At 38.9% G+C, this 27,600-nt stretch overlaps 1 non-coding gene and 1 gene segment (V, D, J or C); one reads left to right on the top strand and one right to left on the bottom strand.

Annotated features, from left to right (window-relative positions):
• The first annotated feature begins 23,094 nt into the window (after nucleotides 1-23,094).
• LOC131837430 (U6 spliceosomal RNA) lies at nucleotides 23,095-23,200 on the top strand. The gene has a single exon (XR_009356040.1). It is a non-coding gene; the product is annotated as a U6 spliceosomal RNA (small nuclear RNA).
• A 601-nt stretch (nucleotides 23,201-23,801) lies between these two features.
• Nucleotides 23,802-26,111, bottom strand: LOC131837183 (T cell receptor alpha variable 9-2-like). The segment is given in 3 exon segments: nucleotides 23,802-24,032; nucleotides 25,595-25,902; nucleotides 26,023-26,111. Coding segments are annotated over 3 exon segments (585 nt in total).
• Nucleotides 26,112-27,600: the final 1,489 nt, after the last annotated feature.

Below are 27,600 nucleotides of genomic sequence, written 5' to 3'. Positions count from 1 at the left end.
TTCTCCAGGAAGAGAAAGCTATTTACCAAATACCTGGCAACCATAGCTCAGCTAAGAGGAACCACTGTCACTCTATTTATTATATCCATTCAATTATAACATCCACCCTAACAATTATATCCATCCCTATTTAGGAAGACTGGGAGGGACCTTGAAAGGAGCCTACTATCCTTGAGCAGGGGTGGGAGAATGAGGAAATTAAATATTTACTCAATTTGTTTCATTCCATTTATTTCTTTGCAGCACTAGGAAATTTATTTTTTAATAAACGTTGTGGTTCATAATGTTATATCAGTCAAACATGAATGTGGAGGGAGGTTGGTAGCACATCATTTCTACCTTAGCCGCTAGTCCCAATACCTTTGTGCAATCTACTAATAATAGTAAGGTACCTGCACATGCACACAAAAGTTTTCCCATATACCTCAGAAAGAAATCTTTTATTATGATAACAAAAAATTACAAGTTCAAGAATAAATTGAATAGTTTTCTAAGAGCAGAGCATCATTAGGAAAGGGAGACATAAAAATGGAATGAAACAGTATATTCTCAAACAAATAATCACATATATACTTTAAGGACTTTTATTTTTCACAAATCAATTTATAAATATAATTCAAACAGAAAGCTTAAATTAAAATTATCAGTCAGTAACAGAATTATCCCTTCTTTCTTCTCTAGCATCTACTGATAATCAATTATGTGGAAAACATTGTGCTAGGCACTGCAAATATAGCACCGAATGAATATAACAATCTGTCTTCCAAATCCTCTGAGAGATTATAGTGACACATATGGACAGAATTTGTAAGCGAGAATTTTTTTCTGAGATTTATCTGAAGCTCACATTGTCAAATGACTCCCTTTCTTAATTTCTCTCAAACACACAAATAACACACACCATCCCTGAGTTCTTATGGAAATCTTGTAACACAATTTCTGAACAAGAAAGTGATAAAGACACATGAAATGGCTGTCATATTTTGCCCCAAATAAAGGGTAACAAAATGAAAATGCAACTGTAAATAATTAAAATATCTTACAGAGCTACTGTAAAACACAGATTAAATGAAAACAAAAAAAAATTAAAATAAAGGAGATGATTGAGGTAATGACTTGAGGAAGTGGGGAATACTCAAATCAAAACACATGAGGTGAAAAAATCATGATCCTGATTATAATAAGAATTTTTGAGACTAAAAGGTATATTAGCAATATTATATGATTACAGAATTGACAATTATATTTGTATCTTAAATCCTTCTATATTTAGCATGAAATGTTTTAAAATCAGAAAAATCATAATCGCTACATTTTTTTTGTGATTAATGGAATTTTTTTTTCTTTTCAGCGTAACAGTATTCATTGTTTTTGCACCACATCCAGTGCTCCATACAATCCGTGCCCTCTCTAATACCCACCACCTGGTTTCCCCAACTTCTCACCCTCCACCCCTTCAAAACCCTCAGATTGTTTTTCATTGTCCGTAGTCTCTCATGGTTCACCTCCCCTTCCAATTTCCCTCAACTTCCTTCTCCTCTCCATCTCCCCTTGTCCTCCCTGCTATTTGTTATGCTCCACAAATAAGTGAAACCATATGATAATTGACTCTCTCTCTGCTTGACTTATTTCACTCAGCATAATCTCTTCCAGTCCCATCCATGTTGATACAAAAGTTCGGTATTCATCCTGTCTGATGGAGGCATAATACTCCATAAGTATATGGACCACATCTTCCTTATCCATTTGTCCATTGAAGGGCATCTTGGTTCTTTCCATAGTTTGGCAACTGTGGCCATTGCTGCTATAAACATTGGGGTACAGATGGCCCTTCTTTTCACTACATCTTTATCTTTGGTGTCAATACCCAGTAGTGCAATTGCAGGGTCTTAGGGAAGCTCTATTTTTAATTTCTTAAGGAATCTCCACGCTGTTCTCCAAAGTGGCTGCACCAACTTGCATTCCCACCAACAGTGTAAGAGGGTTCCCCTTTCTCCACATCTTCTCCAGTACATGTTGCTTCCTGTCTTGCTAATCTTGGCCATTCTAACTGGTGTAAGGTGGTATCTCAGTGTGGTTTTAATTTGAATATCCCTGATGGATAGTGATGATGAACATTTTTTTCACATGTCTGATAGCTATTTTTATGTCTTCATTGGAGAAGTGTCTGTTCGTATCTTCTGCCCATTTTTTGATATGATTGTCTGTTTTGTGTGTGTTGAGTTTGAGGAGTTCTTTATAGATCCTGGATATCAACCTTTTGTCTCTACTGTCATTTGCAAATATCTTCTCCCATTCCGTGGGTTGACTCTTTGTTTTGTTGACTGTTTCTTTTGCTGTGCAGAAGCTTTTGATCTTGATGAAGTCCCAAAAGTTCATCTTCACTTTTGTTTCCTTTGCCTTTGGAGACATATCTTGAAAGAAGTTGCTGTGGCTGATATCAAAGAGGTTACTTCCTATGTTCTCCTCTAGCATTCTGATGGATTCCTGCCTCATGTTGAGGTCTTTTATCCATTTTGAGTTTATCTTTGTGTACGGTCGAGTTTCATTCTTCTACATATAGCTGTCCAGTTTTCCCAGCACCATTTATTGAATAATCACTAATTTTAAACACAAAATTTAAGTGACCATCGATAAGAACTATGAAATTGGTACTAAAGAGTTATTTATAGGAGAGGAGTCTCAATAGCAAATGTAGAGTTCCTCAATACCTGAATTTCAAAATAAAACATTACTAATCAAGAACCCATTAAACACTAGTCACCCAACAAAGTGTTCTAGCCCTTTTTGGGTTATTGCCATCATAATAGTTATATAATTTGGTTTTAATGTCTAAAATATTAGCTTCTGGGGTAACTGCGTGATAGGCATTAAGGAGGGCATGTGATGTGATGAGAACTGGGTGTTGCATGCAATGGACGAATTACTGAACACCACATCTGAAACAAATAATATCCTATATGATAGCTAACTGAATTTAAATTTTAAAAAATTTTAAAACATTAGATTCCATGTACATACAAACAATAGGACAAAGCCCACCCTTGAAGGTCTGTGTCAAAGGACAGGGGGCTGTCCCCATCCCAGGTTTGAGTGCAGGCAGCAATGTGTGCTTGCTGCACAGAAGTACACAGCTGAGTTTTCAGGCTGGGTGTCTCTGATATGCAGGGAGAGATGTTTGGCTTTCCTATTCAATGAAACAGTGAGACTTTGGTCTTCTTTTGCGGCCATGCTTGAATGAATGTCTATAAGGAGCTGGGGGCCTTTTCAAAGTTCTTGCTTATACCAAGGGAAGTACTCTGAATGACTGTCTGAATAACTGCAGTTGATAACAGAGCTGCTTCCTTCCTGGACACTCAGGGTAGAAGGATGCTGCTCCACATTCTCTCCCTGGCTGAACCCTGTGCAAAAAGAAAAGGTCAGAGAAAGGAGAAGAGATTCCAGGTTATTGTGCTTCAGAATTCTCTTTTTCTACACAATGGGAGGAACCATGAATAAAGCCAGTCTTGACCCTCTGAAGAATATCCATTAATATACTCTGCTGCCCATAAACATTCAACTCACAGTTCAGCTATAGCCACAAGAACATCATTAAAGCCCCCATGGATGTCTTCATGGTTCTTCCCAGTTAAGCTCACATTCAGAATTGCAGGCTCCAGCCAGCTCAGCTCCTTTTCTTATCAGGGCATGCCTTCTTTCCTGTAACAGAGTAACTTCCCACATTGTCTACCAACCAATAAGAAAAAGACTCTGCTGCTGCCATGGTTTATAGTCCCAGATACACACAAATGAACCCTCCAAATGTTCTGCATCAGCACAGGTGCACTACCCTCTTGTGGTCACATCTCTACTGAACTCGCTGGGGAAATGCTCTTCTCTTTGCCTGTGCCTCTGAGGGACTCACATGCATCAAGGCAGCAATCAGTCAAGCAAATTATATCTTAGATCAGTGATGAAGGGCACAGTAAGAATATGGAGATCAATGTTTACATGCCTGCACACTACTGAGTCACTGTTAGTAAGGTGGGAAGAGGTAGATGCTATTGCTATTTATTCAGTGATGACTCTGGTGTACATGTTTGAAATCAGGAAGGAATCATGATTTACTTCCTTTCTGTTCTACCAAATCCCCTGTCCTCAATTGTCTACTATGGAGAAAAACCTTTTGTAAAAGGAAAATGTAACTAATTATTACAGTAAGAGAGAAGATCATTTGATATTTCAAATGCCTCTGATCCCAGGCTCTGCTCCTCCTGGATGGTCTTGCCTGACTTTGTTTTTTCCAGAGGATTGACAGTACCAACAGTCACTATGGGGACTATCCCTTCAGTTAAGATGACTATGACATAAAGTAAAGGACCAAATCTAAATGATAAGAGAGCAGGGATAACTTCCATCAGTTATTACTATTTCAACTATGGGAAAATTTTGACCTAATATTGCACTAATATTTATATAGAGAAATCTGACAGTAGATTTAGTAGAATCTCAATAGAAATTCTGAGAAAAAAATCAAGCTACAATCTCAGAAAGTATAACCATATGTAAGTTTATCCTTGATGTGATTTCCTTTTCTCAAATCAAAATACACGGCATGTCCTGCAATGCAATTGGCTGACTCACAGCCTAAGGAGAATTTCCACTAAAGTATTAGCCATCCATCCTGTCATGCTTCCCACTTCCTGCCCAACACTGCTTCACATTCCATACTCCATTATATTTCTCCTAAACTCCACTATAGTTTTCTTTCCCCAGGACTCATTAATAAAGTTCTCTAGTCCTGTGAGTTTCCAGAATTATCTCTCTCTTCCAAAACCCCTTTCTCATTCCTATGAGTTTCTTGGAATCTTCTGATGACTTCTGTGAGGAAAAAATCCAGGAAACCATAAATATTGTGTGTGCTGGGGATGGTACCAACAGGAAACTGGTCCTAAAGAACTGATCAAGAGAAATGGTCTCTGGGAAACCAAGACTACCTCATTTCCAAAAATGGAAGCCCCTTTCCTGTGAATCCTACTCATGGAGCCTCTGAAATGGCAAAGAAAACAGCTCATCTTCCTTCTGCCTGTTCTACCCTGAAAAATGTAAAGACAGCTATCAGAACATCAACTCAATATCTTAATATATGTGTGTATATGAAACATGTTTTAATGTATGGAAAACTTCTTGTTTCTGAGAATCTTCCATTCTTACACCCATTCTCCATAAAGTAAGAATTCTCACACTTCTCCAGGTAAATTTCCCTCTTCTCCAACATAGATTGTTTAGGTCAATATTTGCACTTTTCAGGCATGACACACAGAGCTGAATTTAATGGTCTGAATATGACTTTTTTTTAAATAATAACACTTTTCCATTTATTAACTATTGCACAGATAAGGCCATCCCTTGTGCAAAATTTCCAGCTCCTTGATTATTTCCTAGACACATGTTTTAGCATGATCCTCATGTTGGCCTAGAAAGCCATCATCTACCATCTTCATGGACTGCCAGCTACATAAGTCTTCCAATTCCTGTGATCTTTTTTACAGACAATGTGTGAATTACGCACGTTATGCTGTTCATGCCTTCAAGGGATGCCCAACTGGGATATTAAATATATTTGTTTTTTTTTTTAAAGGAAAGTTCTTAGAAATACATGTAGGTATTCACATGGTGCCATCACCTTTGGCTTACTCCTATAAAAACAGTGAGTGATGCATGAGTTTGCTGGTAAAATCACAGTGGCTCAGCCTGAGTCTCCCTTCCTGTCCAATGTCTCAGACATTTACACAAATTGGAATTCTCCATTCAGGGTTTCAAACTGATGGGACCACAACTTTCTCAGACTCAAAGCACAGAGATAAATGCCTGGGATTGCATTAGACACTTTCTCTTTACTCAGCACGATGGTCCTACAAGAAGGAGGCAGGGGAATGAAGTTAGGAAATTAGGAAACCCAGTGTCTTTCTCCTCCAGCTCATTCACTACCTAATTTTTCCATATAGTCATCTTGGAAACAGTAAAGATGTGTAAAATGAAGTTGGACTTAAGAAATTCTAAGGACCCTTCTAGCTCTTCATTTCTTTTATGCTGTATAACAAAGCAAATATCTATTGGTGACTGGTTGTGTGCAATGTGGACTGATGTCAGATTGGGTGAAATTGCCTGCATCATGCAACCTCAGGACCATTTTCACAACCACATATGATCTAGTGGGTCGGAGGTTGATCCTAACCCACCCTGAGGGTGGGTTTTTGTTTCTTCCCTGAGATCACTATCTGGGTTTTCATTTCTTCTCTGAGATCACTAGTGTATCAAGGAGAAATGAACCCAAATTAACATTAAATAAAATGGGAATTTATTCACTGAGTGGAGTCCTTTACAGGCACTGAGATGAGGGTGCACTATGACTGAACCATGAGTAAGTAGGAAGTTCTTTTGGAGTTTCAATTTCTTATAAATATATTTTACATATAACTTATGCACCGTATGAAAAAAGAAAGAATCTCTGCAGTTGAGACAACTTAAGGGAAGTGCATGAGCTGACTAATATAGAAAGCGAGATGCACTTTTTAAAACAGCCTAATTGCTTTATGGATTCTGGCTTTCTCTTTGAATCCTTAGTTCACAGTTTCAAAATTTCCAACGAGGGATGCCTCTACAATTTTTGAGATCATCTCAAAATGAAAACTTGGGAACATAATTCAAACACCAGGTTAAAATATATCATTAAGTAATATTTCTAGGGGAATCATTTATCTAAAATGTTTTAACTCTTCATACGTATTAGTTTCATGTCTCCCAATTTCATTTTTTTAGATTTTCTTCTTTTCAATCACCACAACCAGGTTCAAAGTAAAAGGAGGACATTGTGCTGAGGTATCCTGTATACCTTCTGACCCCACACAGGTATCACCTTCGCATTATCACCTTCCCCATGACCTTTTCCCCGTGGAAGACCTATGTTGCCACATCATGAAACCCAAAGCCCACAGTTTCTCTAGAGTTCATTCTTGCTGTTGTAGGTTCTTTGGGTTTGAACAAATGTGTAAAAAATGTATCCAGCATTGCAGTATCATAGACAGTAAGTCATTACATTAAACATGCTCTGAGCTACACTGATACCTCTTGTTCCCCTCAACCCCTGGCAACAACAATCTTTTACTCCCTCCAGAGTTTTGTCTTTTCCAGAAAGCCATAGAGTCTGAATCATACCTTATAGCCTTTTCAGATGGGTTGTTTTTACTTAGTAAAATGCATACAATTTCCCCCTATCTCTTCATGACTTCATGCCTCATTTCTTTTTTGCACCAAATCATTTTCCATCATTTGGATATACCACAATTTACTTATTTATTCACTTATTGAAAGACAGGTTGCTTACTTCCAAGTTTGATAATTATGAATAAAACCTCTATAAAACACCTGTGTACAAGTCTGTTTGTACACATAACTTTTTAAACCCTTTGGATAAATACAACGGAAGACCATTGCTGGACAATGAGGTAAGAGTATGTTTAATTCTGTTAAAAAAAAAAAAAAACTGACAAACTGCTTTCTTGAAATGTTCAGGTACACACATTCAGTTTGGAGTATTTCCTAACAATATCAAATGTCAAAACCCCAGCTAGTCCAAAGCAGGCACAGACACCACAAGTGGCCCTGACAACTGCTCAGCTCACACACAGACCGCTGTGACCCAGAACTTGAGCCTGCATGTGTTCCTGCCTGAATCCTGCTGCCACACCTATCTCTTTGCTCAGGTACTTATTACCCCACTTATGGGACTCACTTATAAAAGACAGGGACAAATATAAAATTAATATTAATTTCAAGACAGTGAGGGCACAGCATTAAACCAAGGGCATGGTTCGTGGGGAGAGTGGGGGCTGTGTAATTGCACAGGTCCCATGTTCAGGAAGCTGGCTTTTCTCTCAGCTTCAGGAAGTCTGCCCATCTTTCTCTATCTGAAATTTCAGGGGCACAGGCCTTCCTATCAATTCCCTTTTCTCAACATAAAAACCAGTGCAGACTGGAACTCAGTATGTGATGGAATCTTACACATGCAATTTTCAACTCTGGGTTTGAGGTCAGCAGTCAGCAGTCTACAACAGAGCAGGGTTCTTTTGTGTTGTCCTGGAGGATTTCTGCTCCCTTTTCCAAACTGGGAATGATGCTACAAGATCATGAAAATAGGTTCCTTCAAAATGCAAGGGAGAGCAATGATTTTCATAGAACAGAATGAATTTTTCCATGAGCTCATCCACACAAGGTGCTATTCAGAAATGACTGAAATGGTTACTTCTGTCAGTGATAAATGTCAACACATCATACAAATTGATCAATAGAAATCATTGAGATTTTGTGATTCTGTAGGGTCTCCTATATTGGTATTCAGAGGATAAGCATTTGTGTCACCTCAGATTCACCAACTTTGGAATAATATGAGTTCCCCCAAGTCACTTATACTCTAAAATCCTCCCTTTATTCATGCATAAAATGAAAGTACTTATTTACAGGGTCTTATCATACTGATAAAGAAAATAAATGTAATAAGATAAATAGAGTGAGTGACCCTTGAAGAAATTATTTTATTACATATCTATTTCTAGTTGTAAAACAAACTGAATACAGATTTGAAAAAACATTCTACATGGTCTCTTTACATTTCATTGAAAAATAATGTACAAAACTTAAAAATTATGTCATGTCTTTTGTTTGTTCATGACCATCTATTTTTTTTAGAGTTTTCCATTTAAGTAATTTATATATAATTTATATGCTAGCTACCAGGACCTCTGTCTTCCCAGGGTCATGGATATGGGCATCTCTGTCGTTTGCTCCAAAGTTTCCATGGTAGAGCTTTTTACCAGCAAAGAGCTTTTTGGAAGAAAAAGAGCAAGAAAAGCAAGTGAAATGAGAGCACTGCGAGGTCTAATTTCAAGAGGGAAAAGACACTATTACATAAATCTGAAAATCGGAAAATGTGCAAAGCCTGCATGGGAGCAAAGGCCGCCCTGGGTAAGTGGGTAGAGGGGCTACAGGCACAGCTGCAGTTTGGGTGCAGGCTACAGATCACCGGGGAGCACTGTGCCTCCACTGCACACAGGTAGATGGCTGATTCTTCCAGTCGGGACGCCGTGATGTGGAGGGTGCTGGACCGATCCTTAGTATTCACTGTGCAGTTTAACCTCCCACTCTGCTGCATCCCTGAAGCTATGTAAAACAGCCCAGTGAGGCCGCTGCCCCCGGGGTGCTGTCGAAACCACTGTACACTGTATGGACTGCTAGAAAAATTGCACTTCAAAGTATAGCTGGCTCCCTCCTGGAGGATCAGGGCTGAAGGGCTCTGCTCCACTGTCATCCCTCTCACCCCTGTGTGGAAAGAAGAAAACAAACACAGGTTATATCACTGGAGAGTCACAGATGTAGTTTGAAAATGTATAAAATATCCTCAGACACACCCCTGAGGATATAGGACTCTAGGAGCTCAGTGTCAGCTCCTCCCATCACTGTGGGTGATATGGACCACTCCTCAGGCTCCATCTGGAATATTCCCACCCACAGCAAACCTGGAGCCACAGGAGCCCCAGCAGAGCTCCCCAGGGTCTTCTTGTCTAGTTAATAAGGTGCCTTCACCCCTACTGTGTAGAGTGTAGTCTTGGGTGGAGAAGAATTGTATTCTTACAGTGAATCCTTCCCACCAGAATCACTGAGCACCAATAGCACCTCAGCCCTGTCATTCTCAGAACTTGAGACTCCACCCACAGTGGCCCTATAACACTGCACAGGAATCTCTCCCAAACTGTGCTTATGGGCAGTGCAGGCAGGTAGGAGGAATATTTCCAATATAGGAGGATGTAAGGTTTTTTTTTTTTTTTAAACACTTTAAGAAAAGTGCAGGTTAGTGTGTGAAGAAAGGTGAATAATTCTTCTAGAAGAGTCAGAGCCTATGGGGATTACCCTGAATCTTGATGAATCATAGGGAAGAATGACTTCATTCCCCAAAATGCATAGTTTGACAGACAATGTGAGCATTCAGTTAGGTAAAAATACTGATAAAGGAAAACTATCTGGGGGCGCCTGGGTGGCTCAGTGGGTTAAGCCGCTGCCTTCGGCCCAGGTCACAATCTCACCTTTCTGGGAACGAGCCCTGCATCGGGCTCTCTGCTTAGCAGAGAGCCTGCTTCCCTCTCTCTCTCTCTGTCTCTCTCTGCCTGCCTCTCTGTCTACTTGTGATCTCTCTCTCTCTGCCAAATAAATAAATAAATAAATCTTTAAAAAAAAAAAGAAAAGAAAACTATCTGATAGCATCCACTCAGTATTGCAGAAATAAATACAATTCATCAAAAGAGTTCTAGAAACCAAGACAGACAGTCACTGTCTGTAAAGAAAATGATTCCGGGGCGCCTGGGTGGCTCAGTGGGTTAAGCCACTGCCTTCGGCTCAGGTCATGATCTCAGAGTCCTGGGATCGAGTCCCACATCGGGCTCTCTGCTCGGCAGGGAGCCTGCTTCCTCCTCTCTCTCTCTGCCTGCCTCTCTGCTTACTTGTGATCTCTCTCTGTCAAACAAATAAATAAAATCTTAAAAAAAAAAAAAAAAGAAAGAAAATGATTCCTACCAGAATGTGGTCAATGAAAAATGGGATGTAGTGCTTAATGTCCTCTCTGATATAATTTCCACCTTTCCAACTCTCCTGTGCTACTGCTAGACACCATGCTCACCCACAGCCACACGTTCCTGGCCAAAGTCAATATTGTCCTCTCCCTTTCCTTTGCTTTTTGTTTTTTATTGTTTCCTCTCTTCTCTTCATTTTTGTTTCCCTCCACTCTCAGCACATGAAAAGGTAGGATATGTGGGTATTGAAATGGTTTCAAGGCCAGTAAATTTGGGTGATTTTATTCATAACAATTGACAGCAGATAATGGGATATTTTCTGTTGAGTTTCCATACTCACAATGCCCAGCAATATTCCTATGCTGGTATCTGTGAAGAATTATCTGCATAATGCATTTCTAGGGACATGGCCTCCAGATGTCTGAAGTTGATATGCAATGGCAGAACTGAAAATCTGAGAGGGTCTTTACAAAAAACCCTGTCCTCTTTCTTCCCTATCTTTGCTATCTTTAAGTGGACTGGCTCTCATGATTTCTGTTCTGTGCATCTATTCAACCTTCCACCCATCATGAAGTCTGGTTTCTCTTAAGGTCTAGAGTGCCCCCTAGAGGAATGAAGCTGGTGGCAAAGACCTCTTAGAACAAGCCACTCAGCAGATTCAAATCCCCAGCCCCTTTCATTCCAATTTTCCTGGTGAAAGAAATGCAGATGGTCAGAAAAGAAGATAACTGCTTAGTTTGAATGGGTATTACAGGTAAACCAAATCCTACTTTTAAAATGAAATTGCATGGAAATTGAGATCAGAAAATAAATTTCATATATTTCACTTTGTGTCATTTTCTTTACCTGAGTTCAAAAGAAAGAAATCCATAAGTATTCATTGAGCTTTTTCAAAGGGGTAATTTCCTAGATGCTCAGAATATATAAAGTGTAGTAGAATATTCTTCAGCCATCAAAAAAATGAAACTCTGCCATTTGCAATGACATGGATGGAACTAGAGAATATAACTCTGAGGGAAATAAGTCAGTCAGAGAAAGACAACTACCATATGATGTCACTCTAGTGGAATTTAAGAAACAAACCAAACAAGCAAGAGGGAAAAAATGAGACAAAAATAAATCAACTAAACAACTCAATTAAACAGAACTAACTTATGGTTACCAGATGGATAGGGTTGGAAGATGGGTTCAATAGGTGAGGGGATGAAGGAGTGCCCTGTTCCTGATGAGCACAGGTGATCTGTGGAAGTTTTGCATCACTATATATACACCTGAAACTAATATAACATTGCATGTTAATTACTGGAAATAAAATTAAAACAATACATATATAAATAAAATAGACAAAGAGGAACACATACTAGTTTACCATCTACAGGGAAAGATGAAAATATATACAATTATAATTGAGTCAAAGAATAGGACACTAAGTGAAATGAAAACTAAAAACTATGTGACCCCAGAGAAATATGTATAGTTTAGTTCGGTGGACATAATGTTATGAAAAAGGTGGTCATCTCTCCTTTCCTCTTTTTGGTGCCAAGAAAAGAGGAGAATACAGATAAGCCTTTATGATGGTCTTTATGATTCTCAATGCTTTTAGCAATAGAAGAAATTTGTGAATATGTGAATTACAAAAGTAATAAAACGTTACCCATAGAGTAAAATCCTTTTTGACTACCACTTTCAATTCTGATACTTTCATCACTTATTACCTTATTTCTTTGTTCATCTTGACAATTTGGGGTTGATGTTCCCAGATGTTTTACTAGATTTGAATAAACACAAAATACACAGCATTTTATTTAGACTTTATTATAATATAAATATACATTTCTTGTTTATAACCTCAATGGTAAATCTTGTAGGTCTTATTACATTAACCCATAAACATCCTTTGTTCCATTATTATCATTATTGTGGATATACTTCCATTTATACATCCTTTCCTCTACTGATTAAAGGCTAAGACATCTTATTTAACCTAGGAAATACTATATTACAATAAACTTAATAAGCATTCCTCACATGAGCCCATGTTTTTCTAGGAACAGAGACTAGGAGGAAATGAAGGAATAAACCCTGAGGCTGGCAGGTGAAAATTACTCCAGGTGGAGGAAAGTCAGGGACAAAGGGCTTGAAGAAGAATGAAGAGAACTCATGTTCTCATTATTGTGCTGGAAGATTTTTATTTTCTGTGTTTTCCTTAATGTGCATTAAAACTGGAGCTTATCAGCCCATTTGATAAACTCTTTCTGAAATTCTGTCCTGATATAGAGATAGTGTATAGTTTGCTTCAATCAGGCACTGAGGTTTTCCAAATATACTAAATCAGCAAGAGAAAAAGCACACCCAAGGAGAAGCCATGGTATATACAAAGAAAACATATTACAGAATAAAATTAGACATAGAAAAAATGTACACACTTGCACATGTACATACACATACAGTTTGAGGATATTGTCAATGAAACAGAAAGGTACTTTACTTTTCCCAAATCAGTAGGAAAAAAAAAAAGAGAGAGATAAAATTAATTCTGTCAGTGCAACATAAAAGGAAAGAAAAGAAAGAAACAAAAGCATATGTAGCAAAACCAAAATATTAGAAATAAGTTCAAATATATCAGTAATCAAAATATAGATAAAAAGGAATGATTGAATTGAATCAAAAGTTATATCTATTGTTCCATAGACACAATGGAATATTACACAACCATCAAAAATTTGAAATCTTACCATTTGCAATGACATGGTTGAAACTAGAAGGTATTATGCTAAATGAAATAAGTCAATCAGAGAAAGACAATTATCTTATGATCTCACTGATATGAGGAATATAAGAAACAGGGCCTCTGGGAAGAGAGGAAAAGATAAAACAAGATGAAGCCAGAGAGGGAGACAAACTATAAGAGACTCATAATCATAGAAAACATAGAAAACTCCCTTGTGGAAGGGAGTAGGGTGGAGAGATGGTTAACAGGGTGACGGGCATCAAAGAGGCCACATGATCTAATGAGTGCTGGGTGTTATATAAGACTGATGAATCACTGACTTGTACCTCTGAAACTAATAATACATTTTTTGTTAAGTAATTGTATGTAAATAGTTTAAAAATCAAATATAATAAAATAAAATGTTGGTACTAGCCACGAATTGAACGTGGCAGATAAAAAGCAAATACTTTAAATGTGTAATTTTCTAGTTCATTTTTTTCTTACTCATAAGTTTAAGGCATTAGTTCATTTTTAATGATGACTATCTCAATGTATTTGCCTCTACATTTACCATCCATACTTTAAAGATCAAAAAAAAATTGAATGCTATTTTCAAAAACATAAAATTCAGGTGTGGTCGAGGATGTGAAGAGACTGGAACACTTGTTCACTGTTGGAGGCAATGCACAATGCTGTAACCTGGAAAACAGTATAGAAGTTTTTCAAAAAGTATAAAATAGAACTACCATATGATCCAGTAATTCCACTTCTGAGTATTTATGAAAAAGAATTGAAATCAACACACAAGTGTTTATAGCACCTTTATTCATAATTGCCAAAACATGAAAGCAACCAAGACATCCTTCAGTAGAAGAAAGGGTAAGTAAACTATCGTACAGCCAGTCAAGGGAATCTTATTCAGTGTTGAAAAGAAATGAGCTATCGAGTCATGGAAAGACATGGAAAAAACTTATGTGCATATTTTCCTCTTTTTTTTTAAGATTTTATTTGTTTATTTGACAGAGAGAACAAGCACAAGCAGGGGGAGCAACAGGCAGAAGGAAGGGAGAAGCAGGCTCCCTGCTGAGCAGAGAACCCGACCTGGGACTCCATCTCAGGACTCTGAGATCATGAGCTGAGCTGAAGGCAGATGGCTAATCCACTGAGCTACCCAGGAGCCCTACATGCATGCTTCAAAGAGAAATAAGCTAATCTGAAAAGGCTACATTATATTTGACACCCAAAATATGACATTCTAGAAGAAGAAAACTATGGAGACAGTAAAAAGACCAGTGGTTGCTAGGAATTAGAGGCAGGAACAGAAGAACATCTTTAAGTAAAGGAAAGTTGAACTGGTGAGCAAAAATCAAAAAGCTCTGTAATGCACAATATTTGGGTAAAATGTTTTATGTCCTCTTCTCAATTCCTCAAAGACCAAAATCCCATTTTCTGCTGGGTTTAGAAGATGCTCATTGTTTCTTATAGGGTCGTGGATGCATAGCTGTTCTGTGACTTGGAAAATTGCCTCGCTAGGTCCACATATTTTACTTCCCTCCACCTCAATACCTTCAACATATGCAAACACATGCACGCACCCACCCATGCACCAATGTGGGCAACAACATCTTCCTCAGTTGCCCAAAATCATGTGGTGCTTCTTTCCCCTGACCCTTTCCAGAGGGCACAGCACACACTGAGGTGCTTTCACAGTAGGCCTACGTGTCCTCTTATCTAGTCTTTCCTGCAAGTGTGCCCCTATCTATAAAGAGCCTATTTTCTAAAAGTGGTTGATGTCACTGTCTGCTGATAGCTTCTTTCTTGTTTCTCTTTGTTTTTGCTGCTTTCTGCCCTTTGGAGTATCTGCACTATCTTTTTAAAACCGTTTTAGAGAAATCGAGAGATAAATGGTATTATTAATCTATAATTTTTTTTCCATAGAGATTTTAAGTACTCTCAACACACACCACAGGTCTCAAATTTATGACTTTGAGATCCAGAGTCCCAGCACTACCCACAGAGCCAGTCAGGCACCCCTAATCTACAATGTTTATCTAAAAGTCAGAGAAAAATTTCTATTGTATGCCCTCTTTAATTGTTTAAAGTACATTTTCATATGCTTTTATATTTATAGAGGTATGAATAAAAGGTTATATTTTAAACCAATTACTAAAAAAATTAACTTAAACCAAGAATATATGACTAATATATAAGGAAATGTATTAATATTCTGATCATAGCTCATTCATAAAATCTACTGATAAGGGGATTATTAAATTTAATAATTTAATTACTAAATTAAAGGTCATAGGGTGCCTAGGTGATTCAGTAGTTTGGTTAAGTAACTGGCTCTTGGTTTCTGCTCAAGGCATGATCAGTTCATGAGATCAAGTTCCATGTCAGGCTCCATGCTTTTTGAGGAATCTGCTTGAGATTCTCTCTCCCTCCCTTTCTGTCCCTCCCACTGATGACTCTTACTCCATAATCAGAACGACAGACCTGAGAGGTGAGGATTGTTGTTCTTCAGAATTCCAAGGGCCACCTGAAGACTGACATGTGCCTCATGAAGTCAGGAATGAAGCACATGGGTGACTTGGGGAGGATTCTGGCCAACATGTACCCATTACATAGGTTTGGGGCTGAAGCTTTCCCATCACCTCTCCTCCCATACTCTGTCAGGAAGACATTGGGTATCATGACCTTCTTGGTCACACTGTGTCTCGCTCAAACTGTCATAAGATTGGGCGCCTGGGTGGCTCAGTGGGTTAAAGCCTCTGCCTTCTGCTCAGGTCATGATCTCAGGGTCCTGGGATCAAGGTCTGCATCAGGCTCTCTTCTCAGCGGGGAGCCTGCTTCCCCCTCTCTCTCCATCTGCCTCTCTGCCTACTTGTGATCTCTGTCTGTCAAATAAATAAATAAATAAATATTTAATAAATAAATAAATAAAACTATCATAAGACACAGGAACTCCCACCAGGGTGTAATGAACAACTTGTGGGGCTGGATGTTCACTCCAAGAATTGAGCACAAGGTCGCTGGGTGGCTCAGTGAGTTAAGCCGCTGTTTTTGGCTCAGGTCATGATCTCAGGGTCCTCGGATCGAGTCCCGCATCGGGCTCTCTGCTCAGCAGGGAGCCTGCTTTTGTCTATCTCTCTCTCTGCCTGCCTCTCCATCTACTTGTGATCTCTCTGTGTCAAATAAATAAATAAAATATTTAAAAAAAAAAAAAAAAAGAATTGAGCACAAGACCACTTCATTTTTATGTGGTTTTACCTTAAATTAGTTACACCCTGACTGAGGAACTCTTGGCATCAAACTGATTTCAGTGCCACTAAGGAACACCTGGATTTGCGGAATGTTACTTCTGTTTCCTAAGCTCTAGTTGTCTGTATGATTTTTGTATCAGCCAGGCACTGAAGGACAAACAACCACAGACTGTGCTGGAACCAGAATGGATCAGGCAGAGATGCTCCACTTCCTGGATCCTGGTCTGCTCTGAGTTTGTGCTCAGCTCCCCCTACAGACCCTGTCACTGTGTCACTCAGGGCACAGTAGTACACAGCTGAATTTGAGGCTTGCACTGAGCCTTTCTCCAAGTGGAAGGATTTCGATTTGCTGTCAAAGGTGGCTTCAAATCCTTTGTTGCTTCCCTTCTCCTTGCCCCTCAAGGCTTTCAGGAGGAGCTGTAGACCTTCACCGGGATACTGGACATACCAGAAAAGAGTAAGGGACCCTGATGCTGAATAAGTGCAGTTCACAGTCAGGGAAGTCTCTTCTAAGAGGGTCACTTGGCCTTCTGTCTGAGTCACTGAGTCCCCACGGGTTTTTTCTGAGGAAAGAGAAAGGAGATCTATGTCACCTTGGGCACAAAACTCATAGATAAATAATAGTTAAAGGTTTTGCTAACATCACAGAAGAAAGAATCCAAATTGTAAGAGGAATGGTACTTACCAAGCATTAAGAATACCACTGTCACGAAGCCTGGAGAACACTTCATCTCTGAAGCATCACCTAAATAATGTTCTTCATTCTTACCTTGGAGAAGGTTGGAGTGACAGAAATGATCAGTGGATGCCCACATTTAACACAGGAAATGTAACTGTGGTAGGAAGCTGCACCCCCTGGTAGACAGGGACTGAAATGCGTGCATGTTGCCCAGAATCCTCCCCAAGTCAGCCATCTGTTTCATCCCTGACCTCAGGAGGCACATGTGAGTCTTCAGGTGACCCTGGGAAGTCTGAACAACAGCAATTACATCTGCTTTGTTCTTAAGATACTGCCTGATGTGGAAGTTCTTTCACACAGCATCCCAGGGCATTTCTGTGGCTGGGAGGGTAACAAAACTTCTTAAAGCATCTTACTACAGTACTTCATATTCTCATATGTCCATGTAGACCAGCCCAAAACCCACTGACTGCCAGAAATGGGGTTCAAGTTGCATATGGAAAAAGTAAGAGGAAGCCAAGTCATTAGTGACTGATTCTGTGTTTTGGGCACTTTACCCCAATATTTAGAATGTAGAACTGTGACTGTCATTTTTTATGTACTCTTTAAATGTTTTCTAAATCAAACAAAAATAATGAACAAATGACCTTTAATTGAAATACTGTGTCGACTTATTCCTAAACTATTAGCAATTGCTAGAAATACTATTTTTTAATAAAAGTTTTCAGAAGTCACACTATTTGTTATTCAACCATTTTAATGGTCAAATATTACTGATTTTCAGAATCATTAAAAAGTGAAAAATAGCAAATACAGACAGAAGAAACATCATACATGGAGTCATCAAATTCCTATAGAATCATCTGAAATTAAGTTTTCAATATTTTGTTGGCACCAACATCAGGTGACTAGTGTATATGTATTAAGCAAAAAATATCAATCCTACTCTTAACAGGTTTAGCCTTAAGGATGCTTTCTATTACCATCTATCTGTCACATTTCGTTGCCAAACAATAATCAAATAATTTTTCCCACAAGTCAAGAAATCAGGACTATCAAGAAAAAGTTCTAGAAAGGAGCACATCTTCTATAAAGCTCTGTAAACATTTATTTCTAGACACATAGATGGAAGCTTAGCCCAAGCTATATCTTGGAGGCCACTCTCCAGAGATTCAGATCCAGGAGGTTCATGAGTCCAAAGCCAACATGGAAACACTTTCCCAAATGCAGAGAGAAGTAAGAAATTCTGGCCTGGATACTGTTTGGGTTCATGTGTCCCGTCGCTTCCCCTCCACCTTCCAAATCACATTGTCAGTCCTGACACAGAAGTATACTAGAAAGGAATTTGGGATAAACCATGGCAAAGTTGTATCCAGATTTGTAAAGGAAATCCCAGAAAGTTAGAATTATAATGGTTGAAAATAAACATGGGGCAACAGGGGGGCTCAGCTGGTAGAGCTTCAGGCTCTTGGTTATGACTAGGGTCATATCTCAGGATCAGAGCCCTGAATGGGCCTCTGTACTCATTCAGAATCTGCTTTCTCTCTCTGTGTCTCTCTCTTAGTCTCTATGACTCTATCATTCTCTCTTAAATAAATAAATAAATAAAATCTTTATTAAAAAAGAAAATAAACAATATAGCACATGGAAGCAGAAAGTCATTATCTGTAACTTTAGTTTTTTAAACAGTTCATTTTTTTTTTTTTTTTTATCAGAGACACAGAGAGCACAAGCAGGGGGAGCAGGAGGCAGAGGGAGGAGCAGACTCCCTGCTGAGCAAGGACCTCATGCAGGACTCAGTCCTAACCCTGGGATGACGACATGAGCCAAAAGCCAACACTTGACTGAGCCACCCAGGCATCCCTATCCATAACTTTAGAAAAAAACATTCAGGCCAATGAAAACCAAAGGAGAAATATTTTGCACTCTGTGTCACACGGAGGACTTGCAAGTCATTGAGGAAAGATACTGCATAGTAAATATGGATACTTAATGGCTTTTCTTGGTGCATATATTACATTAAAATAAGCTGCACCAATTAGACAATTCTATATAATTTGACATTTGTATTTGTGAAGCACTCACTACATTCGAGATAATGAACATATGCATCATCCCAAAAGTTTCCTCATGTCCCTTGGCAACCCCTCTGTCAACCCTCACCACTCCCATTTGCAGGGAACGCTTCTGTCATGCTTTAGTGTGTATAATTTTGAATTATGGAATTATATGTACTCTTTATCTGGCACTTCACAATATAATTATTTTAAAATTCCTCCATAGTCATAAGTATCAAGAGTTTGTTTCCTGGGGCGCCTGGGTGGCTCAGTGGGTTAAAGCCTCTGCCTATGGCTCCGGTCACGATCCCTGGGTCCAGGGATCAAGCCCTGCATAGGACTCTCTGCTCAGTGGGGAACGTTCTTCCCCCTCTCTCTCTGCGTGGCTCTCTGCCTACTTTTCATCTCCGTCAGTCAAATAAATAAATTAATCTTTTTTTAAAAAAGGGTTTGTTTCTTTCTGTTGCTGTGTACTACCTAATCATGTGCCTATAAAACAGTTTGTCTGTTCACCTGTTGCGGGCCATATAGAATAGTCCCAGCAGATTATTACAAACAAAACTGCTATGGACATTTGCATATAAGATTTTTTTATAGATCTATCCTTTCCTTTCTCCTGGGCCCATATCTGGATCGCATGGCATATGTACATTTGACCTTCTTAAACCAATTTGTTCTGGTAGTTTCTTTCATTGTGTTTTGTAGATTCTCTTGCATTTTCTGCACAAATATGCTTTCTGGTAGTAGAGAGAAGTTCACTTCTTCCCTTCCAAACTGCTTTTGTTTCTTCTACTTGTCTTATTACATTGGCTTGAACCTCTACTTCAATATTAAATACAAGTGGTGAAGCCAAAACTTTCCCCTTATTTCTGAAACTAATGGGAAAGCAATTAAGCTTTCACACACCATCAAGTGTGACATTTGATGTAGACTTTTTGTTAAGCCCTCTTTTAAGGTGAGGAAATTCCCTTCAATTTTGTGTAATTTGCTGGGAGTTTTAATCAGGGATAGATCTGAATTTTGTCAAATGCTTTTTCTGTGCCTATTAAGATTATCCTCCTGGGGAACCTGGGTGGCTCAGTTGGTTAAGTGACTGCCTTCAGCTTAGGTAAGTATCCCGGAGTCCCGGGATCAAGTCCGGCATCAGGTTCCCAGGTCCATGGGGATTCTGCTTTTCCCTGTGACCTTCTCTGCTCTCATGCTCTCTCTCACTCTCTCTCTCTCTCTCTCTCTCTCTCAAGTAAATAAATAAAATCTTTTTAAAAAAGATTATCCTCCTAAATTGCTTATTTGCTATTTGTCAATCTCTCTGGGTTTATTATTGATAAATTGTCACAACAAAATACTAATAATATACTAATAATAAATTTACTCCTAATAATAAATTTACAATAATAAATTTACAAATAATGAAACAAAGCTCAAAAGTATCAAGAAAGTTCATGGCAAAGCTAATAGATTACAACACAGAGCTGGGATAGCAAAAGCCTGTCACTTCCTTTTGACAGTATAGATTGTCAAATTTCAGAGAAAGATAGTGGGTAGCAAAAGACTTCTTCCTAAGCCTTTGAAATATTTTATGGGAGTCTTTCACAGGCTCTTTATTTATGCAACTGGAACTACTAAAAAAATTCAATAATTGCAAGTTTGGATTTTTACCAAATGAGGAAAGAAAGAATGGATACTCAGACTGCTATCCAGGAGCTGATCAGTGGGTAGTGGCTTCACCATTCATCCAGACCAATTATTCATACATGAAACAAGCAAGGCACTGTAGCTAGAGTGACAAACTCCTCTAGGATTTTCTGATTCACCATTATATTAGAGCTCCATTCACGACTCGTGATCACTCTGTTTTTCTGTTCCCTGAAACTTGTTTGTGATACTGCAGTCTAGAGCATAGTTTTTCCAAATAACCAATATAAACGTGTATAATTTTTTTTAAATAGAATTACCTTATGACCCAACAATCCACTTCTGATATATACTCAAAAATTGAAAGAATTTGGATATTTCTGTAAATATTGAGATGTTTTTGAATTCGTTTCTACCAAAAAGTGGAAGCAACTCAAAAGTCCATCAACAGATAGACATGGATAAATAAAATGGTGTATTACATACACAGGAATATTTTTCAACTTTAAAAAGTAAAGAAATTTAACACACGATGCAAGTGGATGCATCATGGGGACAGTACGTCAAACGAAATTTTGGAAAATGACCAATACTGCATAATTCCACTTCTATGAGAGCTAAAGAGCTTCAGTTCAAGGAAGGAGAATGCAGAATAGTAGTTCTGAAGGAGTGGAGGAATGGCATAAAGGGGAGTTATTGTTTAATGAGTACAAATATTCAGTTTTTCAAGTTGCCAGGATTCTAGAAATGAAAGTTGCTGCTGATTGAACAACAATGTAAGTGTATTTCATAACCCTGAACTATACACTCAAAATATTCTCAAATGGTAAAAATGAATGTGAAAATGGTCAGATTCTCTAATTAAAGAAACTTGAGGAGATACTTAAGATTTTTACTCTACAAATCTACCTTCCAAACAAATATAAGAGGGTGTTTGATGCAAGACCCATTATCAACTATTTATTACCAGAGTGGTATTTTCTTAGAGTGAATTTCTCAATCTAAGCCTGCCCCTGTGCCATTTCCTGTCTGGGATGGCAATTGCCCCCCTTGGGCCCTACTGCAGGGAGATGCATCAATAAGAGCCCTGGGATTTGTGTATACCTCCCTCCATCATGCCTCTCACTGTAGGCTCCCACAGTGCACAGAAATACACTGCAGAGTCCTCCAGCTGTGAAGCTGAGATGACAAGTTGGATGAAATTTCTTGTCTTCTGAAAATTCAGTGAGTAGCGACCTTCAGTGGCATTTTGCTGGTTGTAAGAATCCTGATGAATAAGGAGAATCATTGCCCCACTGCTGGGCTGCTTGTACCACAAGAGACTATAACGTGGTTCATTGGTGGAATATGTGCATTCCAGAGTGACAGTCCCCTTCTCCTGCACTAACATTGCTGGCTGGGCTTGAGTTATCTTCTGGGAAATACTGGATCCCGAAGGGAAAAAAAAAACACAGAATCAGAGACTTCTGGAATACGTGATGTGGCACAAAGAACTTCTGTTTTACACACTGTCATCCCTTCTTCCCAAGGTATGCACAAGATCCTGCCTAACTCTCTGGATTTTAAGTCATAGAGGAGACACACTCCCACAGGGACCATCCTTACCTAGCCACACAGAAGCCATGACCACCTTGAGAAGGTTGGAGAGCAACATGTTTGAGTTCTCCCACTAGAAGGAAAATGTCTTCTTCCCCTTCAACTTCAGGGCTCAGCACTGTGAGAAGAACCTGACTGGGTGAGGGAAGGATTGCTGGTTTTGTGCTGCTGTGGCCCAGAACAGGAAACAGGGGTTTCCTGGTATAGCAAGTTGTGTGGGTCCTGTCATAATTCTCTGTGTTCTAGCTGAGAGACTCACTACCCCAAATCCATTTGCATTAGGCAACTTTTTCTTATTTAAATTCAGTTAGCCAACACATAGTACCTCACATAGTTTCAGATGTAGTGTTCAACAACTCATCAGTTGTGGACAGCACCCAGTGGGCATTAAGCAATTTTAACTAAAAACATTATAACTGAAAATAAACATGAGTAAAATTTATATTGAAATGAGGATTGTGGATCGATGGTTTAGCAAACTGTGATATATTTATTCATTGCATCTGTGATAATAGTGGGGGGATGGCACTTACTGAAAATATGACAGGTAGGGCTCACTTTGGCAGCACATATACCAAAATTAGAATGAAACAGAAAAATCAGCATGACCCTTGTGCAAGAATGACATGCAAATTCCTGAAGCATTCCATAATTTTAAAAAACTGCTTGTAATTAATTATGTAAACAACATAAAATGAAAGAATGATGAAGAAAGGGTTGTAAGGGTCATGTATGTTCACACTGTGTGATTTATTTAAGGTAGAAGTAAATCACACTATGATAAGAATACAAAGCGTTTAGACTAATCACTGTAGCTCTTTCAATGTACCTATTGTTATGCCAGTGGTCCTCCTCACTACTCATTATCTGTTCAGATGCCTATGTTGAAGCCTAAAGCAGAAAAACCTGATCATTCTCTGCTGAAGGGTTCAAGCTGTGGCCCTCAGACAATAGATCCACTTACCAAGGTCTCCTTCTCATTGTTTTATCTCCACAGCTCAGCTCAGCATTGTTCAGAAAGTCCAGAATGGACACCAAATTTTGGTCATAAGCTATCAGTCCTTTGAATTTGTGTTTCTCTTACCTCAGCTGAACCACAGTAAGCTTCCAAGCATCATATGCTCAGCTCTGAGACACAAGGTGACCACTCCATCTACTTGTATTGTTCCTTCTGCCCCAATACCCTCAACACACACACACACACGTGCTCACCCGTACACACACACATGTGTACCAACATGAGCAGTGTTGTATTCCTCAATTATCTAAAAATACGTGGTGCTCCTTTTCCCCAACCCCTTCTGGAGGGCACAGCACACACTGAGGTGCTTCTACACCAGGACTGAGTTTCTCCTTATTTAGTCTCTCATACAAGTTCACCCCATCCATATACAGCTCATTTTCTAAATTATTGATGGCACGGTCTGCTGATAGGTTCTTCCTGTTTTGCTTTCTGTTTTCAGCTTTCTGCCCTTTAGGATAGCTTTGCTAAAGTTAAAAGAGTATTAGAGGGGCTTAGGTGGCTAATTCAGTCAAGCTTCTAAGTTCAGTTCAGATCATGATCTCGGTGTCCTAGGATCCAGCCCCCTGTTGGGCTCACTGCTCAGTGGGAAGTGTGCTTCTCCCTCCCCTTCTCCCTTTGCTTGTGCTCATGCACTCTCTCCATCAAATAAAGAAATAGTTGATTTCAAAAAAAAGAGTATTAAAGAAATCAAGACATAAACATGTATTATTAACCAACCATTAGTATTTATTTATTTATTTATTTTCGATTTCAATTTTAAGTAATCTCTACCCAAAATGGACTCAAACTTACAACCCGGAGAACCAGAATTCCAGCTCAAACCAGAGTGATCCAGGCACTCGTAGTCTGCCATGTTTCTCAGAAGTCTTAGAAAACTCTTATTTTATATCCTTTGAATACTTTAAAGCACATATTTACATGCACTTATATTTACAGAGGTTTAAATATAAAATATTCATTTTAAACTAATTAAATAAAAATTAACTAACCAAGAATATTTAACAAATATGTAAAGGAATATATTAATATTCTGATCATAGCTCATTTGTAAACTCTGCAAATAAGGAGAGAGTAATTAAGGAAGATTGAAATAATACTGGCAAAGTCTTGCACTGCAAAATAGACATTGCTTTTTCTATTATTTTTTGTACATCTTCACTCTCTCCCATACATTTTCCCAATCCCATGATTTGTGGCTCTCTCTGAGAAGTTGCAAAACAAGAGTTAGAGAAATCAATAAGATTTCTCTCCCAGTGTCACCTCTCTATCTATATCGTTAGGAAACCTCAGTGCAAGAGCATTTTTTCTCACCATATTTCCGGGGCACTGAAAGCTATCTCCCTTGAGTTCTTACTGTCAGAAATTCAACTGATCTATTTAATTGCCCAAGACATAAGCCACTTCCTCCATTCTGTTTCTGCCCCCAAGCCTTCAAGTCAAGTATCATCCTGAGTCTATCACCTGATTTACTAGAAAAAAAAAGCAGGGCAGAGGTTTCTGGCCTCTCTTTTCCTTGGTCAGGTTCATGCGTTCCTCCTCATTTATTCCCTTCCCTTCTTTCTCTACTAAAACCTAGTTCGGGGCTGATCATCTCCATCACCTCTCCTGCTATACTCTGTCAGGAAGACATTAGGCATCACTACACTTTCAGGCACACCGTGTGTCTCTAAATGTATCATAGACACAGAAACACCTACCAGGGTGCCATGAACAACTTGTGGGGCTGGACATTCACTGCAAGGATGATCACAAGACCACTTCATTGTTATGTGACTCTACCTTGAAATTAGTTACACTCTGGCTGAGGAACTCTTGGCATCAAACTGTTTTCAGTGGCACTAAGGAACACGTGGGGTTGGGGAATGTTATTCTGGCTCCTATGCTCTTGTTCTCTGTATGATTTTGTATCATCCAGACACTGAGGGACAAACAACCACAGACTGTGCTGGAACCAGAATGGATCAGGCAGAGACACTCAGCTTCCAGGCCCCTGTTCTGCTCAGAGTTTGTGTTCAGCTCCCCCTACAGTCCCTATCACTGTGTCCCTCAGGGCACAGTAGTACACAGCTGAATCTGAGGCTTGCACTGAGCGTTTCTCCAAGTGAAAGGATTTCGATTTGCCATCGTAGGTGGCTTCAAATCCTTTGTTGCTTCCTTTCTCCTTGTCCTTCAAGGCTTTCAGGAGGAGCTCTAGATTTTCTCCTGGATACTGGACATACCAGAAAAGGACAGTGTATCCTGATGCTGAATAAGTACAATTTATAGTCAGGAAAGCATTTTCTGAGAGGGTCACTTGGCCCTCTGTCTGAGTCACTGAGTCTCCACGGCTTTGTCCTGAGGAAAAAGAAAAGAGACCTGTGTCACCTTCGGTTCACCTTGAACTATAAATTATAGTTCAACTTTTTACTGGTACAAAAGAAAAAGAATCCAAATTTTAAGAAGGATTTTACTTACCAAGCATTAAGAGTACCACAGTCACAAAGCCAGGAGAACACTTCATCTCTGGAGTCACCTAAATAATGTTCTTCGTTCTTACCATGAAGCAAGTTTGGAGTGACAGAGAAATGATCAGTGGAAGCCCACATTTCACACAGGAAATGTGATGGTGGTAGGAAGCTGCACCCCCTGGTGGACAGGGGCTAAAATGGGTGCTTGTTGGCCAGAATTCTTACCCCAGACTATTCGTGCAGTTACTACTCCAGACCTCTTTACAAAATCCAGTTCCTTGTGAAGCATCATTAAATCAAGTAGCTGAACTAATGAGTATCTCTTGGATCTGTCAATTTACAAAAAATCATGTAGTTGGTGTCAGTGAATATGTTTTTAAGGTAGGTCACTGCTTCCAAAAACTATAAAGACAATGAGCTTTCTTAAGGTTCTAATTTTTCTTAACCCTTTTGTGTATCTCCTGCATTCTACTAGAAAGGAACAGCAAATACATTAATTATTTCATGTATTCAAGAAAATTTTTTTAAAAATTGTCATCAAAACAAAGTCTCAGATTTAAAAAGACACTGGTAGAAGCTAAGAAAAAATGCTTGAGCAGGTCATGATAAATATGAATTCCAAGATGGCCCTTATGTAAGCACTTCTCTAAAAACATAAAAACAAAACCAAGGAAAAGTTCAATTAATTCTATCTTGGTTGTAGAATATTGGGCACTAAATTTTGTAAAGAATCACTATGAATGAATGATTTGATAATCCATGAGAACAAGATGTAGCAAAGCCAGGACAGCTGGCTAGTGCAGCCAAATGATACCAACGAACACTACAATCCAGCAGAGACAACACTTCACACTGGGAATATACTGGATGCAACATTAAACCAAACACTAGTGGGGAGACTTTTCTAGGATGGCAGACAATGGGGCTTTCCATGTCTTTCTGGGAGTCAATGAGATCCCAAAAAATCTGAAAAGGTGGGATATGCTCTGAAATACTGTCCTAAGGAAACATTTGAGTATCTCCAAAGGGATCTAACACAGTTGCATTCCCTGCATGAGCTAAGAGTGTGGATGGGTAATAGTATTTTATTTTCTACATGGATTGAACCATTCTCTTTCCTGAAAGCCTCAACAATCACAAGATTCAAATATCAGGGGTGCCTGGGTAGCTCAGTCGGTTGAGTGTCTGCCTTCAACTCAGGTGCTGATCCTGAGGTCCAGGAATCGAGTCCGGCATCCTACTCCCTCTGGCTGCCACTCCCATGCTTGTGCTCTCTCTCTCTCTCTCTCTCTGTCTAGTAAATAAATAAGTTTTTTTTTTTAAGAGTCAAATATCAGTTTGATTTTGTGTTTAATGCCTATACCATTTCAAATACTCTCTAGAGGGTGGAGCAAAAGTCTCTGGGAAAGTTAGGTAAAGTTAGGACTCACATAGAAACTTCTCTTCTCCTATCACACCTGTGGAAAAATGGAAACAACAAATGCAATGTTAAACTGAAATGAGTTATTGTAGCAGTTACCCTTGAACTACTGTGGTCTGGTACAGCCTTAGCCTTTGTGGCCCTGTGTCTTCCCTTACAAAGTCC

The sequence above is a fragment of the Mustela lutreola genome, chromosome 7 (genome assembly GCF_030435805.1).
Source record: "Mustela lutreola isolate mMusLut2 chromosome 7, mMusLut2.pri, whole genome shotgun sequence".
Lineage (NCBI taxonomy): Eukaryota > Metazoa > Chordata > Mammalia > Carnivora > Mustelidae > Mustela > Mustela lutreola.
This window is presented reverse-complemented; position numbering and strand designations above follow the sequence as displayed.